Raw genomic sequence first — 10,663 nt, 5'->3', positions numbered from 1 at the left:
GATTTATAATTTGTTCTTCAAACTCATGTTTTTGTATAAATTCAATAAATGTACACATGATAACTGAACACTTTATTTGGTTTTGCAGATGACAGGAAATAAAAATAAAATAATAATTCAAGCACAGCAATTCATTTGGTAAAATTAAAGTGTTGGGGAGGGGAGGAGACAATAGCAATCTCAAAATGTTCATTAGAATAGTAATGTCTGATAAACAGTTATTGGTTTACTGTGCAAGTTCAAGATCTCATCAAATATAATTTCTGTAACATGTTTGCATAATTATTTGGCTTATTGTTTATTTGGTACTAAAAGGATAATTCCCATATCAAAGTGTATCATCAGTTTATTTACATTTTTACAGATCTATAATATAAAATGTCATTTGAATGAACAGTCACTTTTTAAAAAAAAAATCACTTTTTAGTATTATACAGACTTAATTTCAAAATTATAAAATCTTAATTATATTAAATGTTCTGGGTTTGTTTGTTTTGAATAAAACTGTATATGAAAGGCACATAAAACCTGTTAATACATATTTGACAGATGCTTGCTAAACCAATTCCCCTAAAGATTAACAAATACAAAAATATAATTATCATATCACAAAAAGTGTTAAAACCACATGCAAATATGCCATTTCAATATTGCTGTGGCAGTGGATAGAAAATGTGATGGTAGTCAATTTTTTTTACTATTTACAAATGATAATGAAAATTACAATACAGAGTTCTCTTATTTACAGTTATAAGGCATGATATGTACCCCAGCAAAATGAATGAACTATTATTTGGAATGGCAAAAGGAATCTGGACAAAATGTCTATATTTATGACAGTGCACTGTAGTTAGATGAGGCTTATAAAGTAGCTGTCTACTATAAAGCATTAGACTGTATGTGAACGCATAGTATATAAAAAGGCAAAACGAGTGCCTTTTAATCATATCAAAGCATATTATTTCTTTGGTGAAACAGCAATTTCAACTTTTGGGAAGCGAAAACCACCCTTTGAAACACTATCACTGCTAGATGTTGATGACACTCTAGACCTCTTTGAAGGGGAAACAACTCCAGCACCTTCAATCTTTGCTTCACTATCCTCACCAAGTGTCACTTCATACAAACCCTTGGACTTTGAACTAAACCCACCAAATGTACCAAACTTCAGACCTCCTTTTTTGCCTTTCACTTTAGCGCCTCCAACATCCATTGAAATGTCACCACCTTCTGCCTGTAAATGCCCTTCAACAGAAGTAGGGGAAGCAAGTTCTCCTTCATCACTGAGTGATGAAGAACGATGCCTCGATTTCTTGTAAAGATCAAGTGAAGCAGATTTACTCTTAGGTGAAATTTTTAAACCAGAACTCCCCTCTAAGGTCTTTCCACCTATAAGCTCCCCAGAACTTGCACTTAATCCTTTAGACACTTTGGCACCCCCCTTAGCTTCAACTTCTGGTCCCTGAAAAGTAAGATCAGCTGCACTTCCACCCTTAGGTTTAGATTTGCCAAAGAATCGTGGCTTTTTGACTTTGACTTTGACACCACTGCTTTTTAAATCTGGGCATGGTGTCTCCAGACTTGAACTAGCATTACCACTAGCACTTAATTCTCCTGACCCTACATCTACACCCATCTCCCTTCCTTCTACCTGAGGCAAGGCTATACCAAATTTTGACACTTTAATCTTAGGAAAGGTTACATTACCCTCGGGATACTCAGTTGCACTTGATACTGCAAAATCTGTATGCATGCCTATTTCTCCTGTTTTCACATCTGAAGAACCTACATGGGGTACTTGAAACTTTGCAGATGGCATATTCAGATCTATCCCCTGAAGTCCTTCTGCTTTAAAGCCTTCTGCCTCTGTGCACCCCTTCACTCTACCTTCAAAGGTCCCTTTTATCTCAGGGGCCTCAACTTTTATGCCATGCCCTTCTAAGCTAACATCAGGTGCACCCAGATTCATGCTCATTTCAGGTGAACGAAGCTTTGGAACATTGACGTCAACATCAGCAGATTTGACCTTGGATCCTGAGATTAACTTTGGCATTTTGATTTTGGATTTTTTAGCTTTGATGTCTACACCCTCCAAACTAACATGTGGTGTCTGAATATCAACACCCGGTATATCTGCTTTAAGACTTCCAGGTGATGAATCAATTTCAACTGATTTTGAATTTCCAGAAACTGAATTACCACCTTTTGGCTTTGGGGATTTTATGTCAAATTCCACATCAGGAAAATGTAATTTTCCAAACAAAGGTTTCTTAACCTTAGGTCCTTTGAGATGCAAGTCAGGTGAGTCTGCAGCTAGCTCAACGTTGCCAGATTTAGAATCGACAGTAATATCAGTTTTCATCTTTCCTTTCACCTTGGGCATTTTCAATTTACCCTTCTTTCCCTTGAAACTGATATCCGCATCAGGGCCTTCAAGACTGCTATCAGTAATGTGACCCTTGCCAATCTCAGGGTGTTTGATATCCATAGCAGGACCTTTAATGTCAGCTTTAAATTTGGGAACATTTATTTCAGCATTACCACCCTCCACTATGGGCCCCTTAATCCCAAAGTGTGGCATTTTGATTTTAGGAATCTTGACGCCACCTGAACCATCAACATCCACATCTGGACCTTCAATGTCAACTTTTGGGCTTTTCAGATTAATCTTAGGTCCTTTGACATCAATATCTGCCTTTGGTGGATTTAAGTCAATATCAGGGGCCTCAACATTTGAAACCTTGGCACCAAACGTTGGCATCTTGATTTTAGGCATCTTAAAGCCTCCTGAACCCTCAATATCCACATCTGGACCTTCAAAGTCAATTTTTGGTGCTGTAATGTCACCCTCAATCTTGGGAACTGAGACATCCACATCCCCTTTTAATTTAGGGCCTTTAAGATTAAAGTCCATATCAGGCATTGAGATATGTGGACCAGAAATGGTTGGCATTTTAATTTTAGGCATCTTGAAGGCTCCTGATCCTTCAACATCTACATCTGGACCTTCAATCTTAACTTTTGGTGCTTTAAGGTCACCCTCAATCTTGGGAACTGAGACATCCACATCTCCTTTTAATTTAGGGCCTTTAAGATTAAAGTCCATTTCGGGCATTGAGATCTTTGGACCGGATATGTTTGGCATTTTAAATTTGGGACCTTTGATGTTGCCTTCTGGTCCTTCAAAGTCAATATCTGGACTTTGGAGATCAAACTTAGGGCCTTTGAAATCAAGATTTGCCTTAGGTAGATTTACGTCAATATCAGGGCCCTCAACTTTTGGAACTTTGGCACCAAACGTTGGCATCTTGATTTTAGGCATTTTAAAGCCTCCTGATCCCTCAATATCCACATCTGGACCTTCAATGTCAACTTTCGGTGCATTAATGTCACCCTCAATATTGCGTACTGAGACATCCACATCCCCTTTCAATTTAGGTCCTTTAAGGTTAAAGTCCACATCAGGCATTGAGATCTTTGGACCGGATATGGATGGCATTTTGAATTTTGGACCTTTGATTTTCCCTTCTGGTCCTTCAATGTCAATATCTGGGCTTTTAAGATCAATCTTAGGAGCACTGACATCAATATCTGCCTCTGGTAGATTTAAGTCAATATCAGGGCCCTCAACTTTTGGAACTTTGCCACCAAACGTTGGCATCTTGATTTTAGGCATCTTGAAGCCTCCTGATCCCTCAATATCCACATCTGGACCTTCAATGTCAACTTTCGGTGCTTTAATATCACCCTCAATCTTGGGAACTGAGACATCCACACCCCCTTTGAATTTAGGGCCTTTAAGATTAAAGTCCATATCAGGCATTGAGATCTTTGGACCGGACATGGTTGGCATTTTGAATTTGGGACCTTTGATTTTCCCTTCTGGTCCTTCAATGTCAATATCTGGGCCTTTCAGATCAATCTTAGGACCTTTGACATCAATATCTGTCTTTGGTAGATTTACATCAATATCAGGGCCCTCAATTTTTGGAACTTTGCTGCCAAAAGTTGGCATCTTGAACTTAGGCATCTTGAAGCCTCCTGATCCATGAACATCCACATCTGGACCTTCTAAGGCAACTTTTGGTGCTTTAATGTCACCCTCAATCTTGGGTATTGAGACATCCACATCCCCTTTGAATTTAGGGCCTTTAAGATTTAAGTCCACATCAGGCATTGAGATCTTTGGACCGGACATGGTTGGCATTTTGAATTTGGGACCTTTGATTTTCCCTTCGGGTCCTTCAATGTCAATATCTGGGCTTTTCAGATCAATCTTAGGACCTTTGACATCAATATCTGTCTTTGGTAGATTTAAGTCAATATCAGGGCCCTCAACTTTTGGAACTTTGCCACCAAAAGTTGGCATTTTGAATTTAGGCATCTTGAAGCCTCCTGATCCCTCAATATCCACATCTGGACCTTCGATGTCAACTTTCGGTGCTCTAATGTCACCCTCAATCATGGGTACTGACACATCCACATCCCCTTTCAATTTAGGTCCTTTAAGATTGAAGTCCATATCAGGCATTGAGATCTTTGGACCGGATATGGTTGGCATTTTGAATTTGGGACCTTTGATTTTCCCTTCTGGTCCTTCAATGTCAATATCTGGGCTTTTCATATCCATCTTAGGACCTTTGACATCAATATCTGTTCTTGGAAGATTTACGTCAATATCAGGGCCCTCAACTTTTGGAACTTTGCCGCCAAAAGTTGGCATTTTGAATTTAGGCATCTTGAAACCTCCTGATCCCTCAATATCCACATCTGGACCTTCGATGTCAACTTTCGGTGCTTTAATGTCACCCTCAATCTTGGGAACTGAGACACCCATATCCCCTTTTAGTTTAGGGCCTTTAAGATTAAAGTCTACATCAGGCATTGAGATATGTGGACCGGATATATTTGGCATTTTAAACTTGGGACCTTTGATTTTCCCTTCTGGTCCTTCAATGTCAACATTTGGGCATTTCAGATCAATCTTGGGGCCTTTAACATCAAGATCTGCCTTTGGCAGATTTACATCAATATCAGGGCCCTCAACTTTTGGACCTTTGATGCCAAACGTTGGCATTTTGATTTTAGGCATCTTGAAGCCTCCTGATCCCTCAATATCCACATCTGGACCTTCAATTTCAACTTTCGGTGCTTTAATGTCACCCTCAATCTTGGGAACTGAGACATCCACATCCCCTTTCAATTTAGGTCCTTTAAGATTGAAGTCCACATCAGGCATTGAGATCTTTGGACCGGATATGGTTGGCATTTTGAATTTGGGACCTTTGATTTTCCCTTCTGGTCCTTCAATGTCAATATCTGGGCTTTTCAGATCCATCTTAGGACCTTTGACATCAATATCTGTTCTTGGAAGATTTACGTCAATATCAGGGCCCTCAACTTTTGGAACTTTGCCACCAAAAGTTGGCATTTTGAATTTAGGCATCTTGAAACCTCCTGATCCCTCAATATCCACATCTGGACCTTCGATGTCAATTTTCGGTGCTTTAATGTCACCCTCAATCTTGGGAACTGAGACACCCATATCCCCTTTTAATTTAGGGCCTTTAAGATTAAAGTCTACATCAGGCATTGAGATATGTGGACCGGATATCGTTGGCATTTTGAATTTGGGACCTTTGATTTTCCCTTCTGGTCCTTCAATGTCAATATCTGGGCTTTTCAGATCAATCTTAGGGCCTTTGACATCAATATCTGCCTTTGGTAGATTTAAGTCAATATCAGGGCCCTCAACTTTTGGAACTTTGCCGCCAAATGTTGGCATCTTTATTTTAGGCATCTTGAAACCTCCTGATCCCTCAATATCCACATCTGGACCTTCAATTTCAACTTTTGGTGCTTTAATGTCACCCTCAATCTTGGGAACTGAGACATCCACATCCCCTTTCAATTTAGGTCCTTTAAGATTGAAGTCCACATCAGGCATTGAGATCTTTGGACCGGATATGGTTGGCATTTTGAATTTGGGACCTTTGATTTTCCCTTCTGGTCCTTCAATGTCAATATCTGGGCTTTTCAGATCCATCTTAGGACCTTTGACATCAATATCTGTTCTTGGAAGATTTACGTCAATATCAGGGCCCTCAACTTTTGGAACTTTGCCGCCAAAAGTTGGCATTTTGAATTTAGGCATCTTGAAACCTCCTGATCCCTCAATATCCACATCTGGACCTTCGATGTCAATTTTCGGTGCTTTAATGTCACCCTCAATCTTGGGAACTGAGACACCCATATCCCCTTTTAATTTAGGGCCTTTAAGATTAAAGTCTACATCAGGCATTGAGATATGTGGACCGGATATCGTTGGCATTTTGAATTTGGGACCTTTGATTTTCCCTTCTGGTCCTTCAATGTCAATATCTGGGCTTTTCAGATCAATCTTAGGGCCTTTGACATCAATATCTGCCTTTGGTAGATTTAAGTCAATATCAGGGCCCTCAACTTTTGGAACTTTGCCGCCAAATGTTGGCATCTTTATTTTAGGCATCTTGAAACCTCCTGATCCCTCAATATCCACATCTGGACCTTCAATTTCAACTTTTGGTGCTTTAATGTCACCCTCAATCTTGGGAACTGAGACATCCACATCCCCTTTCAATTTAGGTCCTTTAAGATTGAAGTCCACATCAGGCATTGAGATCTTTGGACCGGATATGGTTGGCATTTTGAATTTGGGACCTTTGATTTTCCCTTCTGGTCCTTCAATGTCAATATCTGGGCTTTTCAGATCCATCTTAGGACCTTTGACATCAATATCTGTTCTTGGGAGATTTAAGTCAATATCAGGGCCCTCAACTTTTGGAACTTTGCCGCCAAAAGTTGGCATTTTGAATTTAGGCATCTTGAAACCTCCTGATCCCTCAATATCCACATCTGGACCTTCGATGTCAACTTTCGGTGCTTTCATGTCACCCTCAATCTTGGGAACTGAGACACCCATATCCCCTTTTAATTTAGGGCCTTTAAGATTAAAGTCTACATCAGGCATTGAGATATGTGGACCGGATATGGTTGGCATTTTGAATTTGGGACCTTTGATTTTCCCTTCTGGTCCTTCAATGTCAATATCTGTGCTTTTCAGATCAATCTTAGGGCCTTTGACATCAATATCTGCCTTTGGTAGATTTAAGTCAATATCAGGCCCCTCAACTTTTGGAACTTTGCCGCCAAATGTAGGCATTTTGATTTTAGGCATCTTGAAGCCTCCTGATCCCTCAATCTCCACATCTGGACCTTCGATGTCAACTTTCGGTGCTTTAATATCACCCTCAATCTTGGGAACTGAGACATCCATATCCCCTTTTAATTTAGGGCCTTTAAGATTAAAGTCCATATCAGGCATTGAGATCTTTGGACCAGATATATTTGGCATTTTAAACTTGGGACCTTTGATTTTCCCTTCTGGTCCTTCAATGTCAACATCTGTGCATTTCAGATCAATCTTGGGGCCTTTAACATCAAGATCTGCCTTTGGCAGATTTACATCAATATCAGGGCCCTCAACTTTTGGACCTTTGATGCCAAACGTTGGCATTTTGATTTTAGGCATCTTGAAGCCTCCTGATCCCTCAATATCCACATCTGGACCTTCAATTTCAACTTTCGGTGCTTTAATGTCACCCTCAATCTTGGGAACTGAGACATCCACATCCCCTTTCAATTTAGGTCCTTTAAGATTGAAGTCCACATCAGGCATTGAGATCTTTGGACCAGATATGGTTGGCATTTTGAATTTGGGACCTTTGATTTTCCCTTCTGGTCCTTCAATGTCAATATCTGGGCTTTTCAGATCCACCTTAGGACCTTTGACATCAATATCTGTTCTTGGGAGATTTACGTCAATATCAGGGCCCTCAACTTTTGGAACTTTGCCGCCAAAAGTTGGCATTTTGAATTTAGGCATCTTGAAACCTCCTGATCCCTCAATATCCACATCTGGACCTTCGATGTCAACTTTCGGTGCTTTCATGTCACCCTCAATCTTGGGAACTGAGACACCCATATCTCCTTTTAATTTAGGGCCTTTAAGATTAAAGTCTACATCAGGCATTGAGATGTTTGGACCGGATATGTTCGGCATTTTGAATTTGGGACCTTTAATTTTCCCTTCTGGTCCTTCAATGTCAATATCTGGGCTTTTCAGATCAATCTTAGGGCCTTTGACATCAATATCTGCCTTTGGTAGATTTACGTCAATATCAGGGCCCTCAACTTTTGGAACTTTGCCGCCAAATGTAGGCATTTTGATTTTAGGCATCTTGAAGCCTCCTGATCCCTCAATATCCACATCTGGACCTTCGATGTCAACTTTCGGTGCTTTAATATCACCCTCAATCTTGGGAACTGAGACATCCATATCACCTTTTAATTTAGGGCCTTTAAGATTAAAGTCCATATCAGGCATTGAGATCTTTGGACCAGATATATTTGGCATTTTAAACTTGGGACCTTTGATTTTCCCTTCTGGTCCTTCAATGTCAACATCTGGGCATTTCAGATCAATCTTGGGGCCTTTAACATCAAGATCTGCCTTTGGTAGATTTAAGTCAATATCAGGGCCCTCAACTTTTGGACCTTTGATGCCAAACGTTGGCATTTTGATTTTAGGCATCTTGAAGCCTCCTGATCCCTCAATATCCACATCTGGACCTTCAATTTCAACTTTCGGTGCTTTAATGTCACCCTCAATCTTGGGAACTGAGACATCCACATCCCCTTTCAATTTAGGTCCTTTAAGATTGAAGTCCACATCAGGCATTGAGATCTTTGGACCAGATATGGTTGGCATTTTGAATTTGGGACCTTTGATTTTCCCTTCTGGTCCTTCAATGTCAATATCTGGGCTTTTCAGATCCATCTTAGGACCTTTGACATCAATATCTGTTCTTGGGAGATTTACGTCAATATCAGGGCCCTCAACTTTTGGAACTTTGCCGCCAAAAGTTGGCATTTTGAATTTAGGCATCTTGAAACCTCCTGATCCCTCAATATCCACATCTGGACCTTCGATGTCAACTTTGGGTGCTTTAATGTCACCCTCAATCTTGGGAACTGAGACACCCATATCTCCTTTTAATTTAGGGCCTTTAAGATTAAAGTCTACATCAGGCATTGAGATGTTTGGACCGGATATGGTTGGCATTTTGAATTTGGGACCTTTGATTTTCCCTTCTGGTCCTTCAATGTCAATATCTGGGCTTTTCAGATCAATCTTAGGGCCTTTGACATCAATATCTGCCTTTGGTAGATTTAAGTCAATATCAGGGCCCTCAACTTTTGGAACTTTGCCGCCAAATGTTGGCATTTTGATTTTAGGCATCTTTAAGCCTCCTGATCCCTCAATATCCACATCTGGACCTTCGATGTCAACTTTCGGTGCTTTAATATCACCCTCAATCTTGGGAACTGAGACATCCACATCCCCTTTCAATTTAGGTCCTTTAAGATTGAAGTCCACATCAGGCATTGAGATCTTTGGACCGGATATGGTTGGCATTTTGAATTTGGGACCTTTGATTTTCCCTTCTGGTCCTTCAATGTCAATATTTGGGCTTTTCAGATCCATCTTAGGACCTTTGACATCAATATCTGTTCTTGGAAGATTTACATCAATATCAGGGCCCTCAACTTTTGGAACTTTGCCGCCAAATGTTGGCATTTTGAATTTAGGCATCTTGAAACCTCCTGATCCCTCAATATCCACATCTGGACCTTCAATGTCAACTTTCGGTGCTTTAATGTCACCCTCAATCTTGGGAACTGAGACATCCACATCCCCTTTCAATTTAGGTCCTTTAAGATTAAAGTCTACATCAGGCATTGAGATATGTGGACCGGATATGGTTGGCATTTTGAATTTGGGACCTTTGATTTTCCCTTCTGGTCCTTCAATGTCAATATCTGGGCTTTTCAGATCAATCTTAGGGCCTTTGACATCAAGATCTGCCTTTGGTAAATTTAAGTCAATATCAGGGCCCTCAACTTTTGGAACTTTGCCGCCAAATGTTGGCATTTTGATTTTAGGCATCTTGAAGCCTCCTGATCCCTCAATATCCACATCTGGACCTTCGATGTCAACTTTCGGTGCTTTAATATCACCCTCAATCTTGGGAACTGAGACATCCACATCCCCTTTCAATTTAGGTCCTTTAAGATTGAAGTCCACATCAGGCATTGAGATCTTTGGACCGGATATGGTTGGCATTTTGAATTTGGGACCTTTGATTTTCCCTTCTGGTCCTTCAATGTCAATATCTGGGCTTTTCAGATCAATCTTAGGACCTTTGACATCAATATCTGTTCTTGGAAGATTTACATCAATATCAGGGCCCTCAACTTTTGGAACTTTGCCGCCAAATGTTGGCATTTTGAATTTAGGCATCTTGAAACCTCCTGATCCCTCAATATCCACAGCTGGACCTTCAATGTCAACTTCGGTGCTTTAATTTCACCCTCAATCTTGGGAACTGAGACATCCACATCCCCTTTCAATTTAGGTCCTTTAAGATTAAAGTCTACATCAGGCATTGAGATATGTGGACCGGATATGGTTGGCATTTTGAATTTGGGACCTTTGATTTTCCCTTCTGGTCCTTCAATGTCAATACTGGTTTAGGTCCTTTAAGATTAAAGTCTACATCAG

The 10,663-nt window shown here is 40.2% G+C and overlaps 1 protein-coding gene across 1 annotated transcript in view; it reads right to left on the bottom strand.

Annotated features, from left to right (window-relative positions):
* Window positions 1-51: 51 nt before the first annotated feature.
* Window positions 52-10,663, bottom strand: part of ahnak (AHNAK nucleoprotein) — a 36,066-nt gene continuing 25,454 nt past the window's right edge. The window contains 2 exon segments of the mRNA XM_060886044.1: window positions 52-10,452; window positions 10,455-10,592. Of these exon segments, the coding sequence (XP_060742027.1) occupies window positions 959-10,452; window positions 10,455-10,592 (9,632 nt within the window). The 3' untranslated portion in view covers window positions 52-958.

The sequence above is a fragment of the Tachysurus vachellii genome, chromosome 13 (assembly GCF_030014155.1).
Source record: "Tachysurus vachellii isolate PV-2020 chromosome 13, HZAU_Pvac_v1, whole genome shotgun sequence".
In the NCBI taxonomy this organism is placed as follows: domain Eukaryota; kingdom Metazoa; phylum Chordata; class Actinopteri; order Siluriformes; family Bagridae; genus Tachysurus; species Tachysurus vachellii.
Note: the sequence above shows the minus strand (reverse complement) of the source record. Positions and strands in the feature narration are given on the sequence as shown.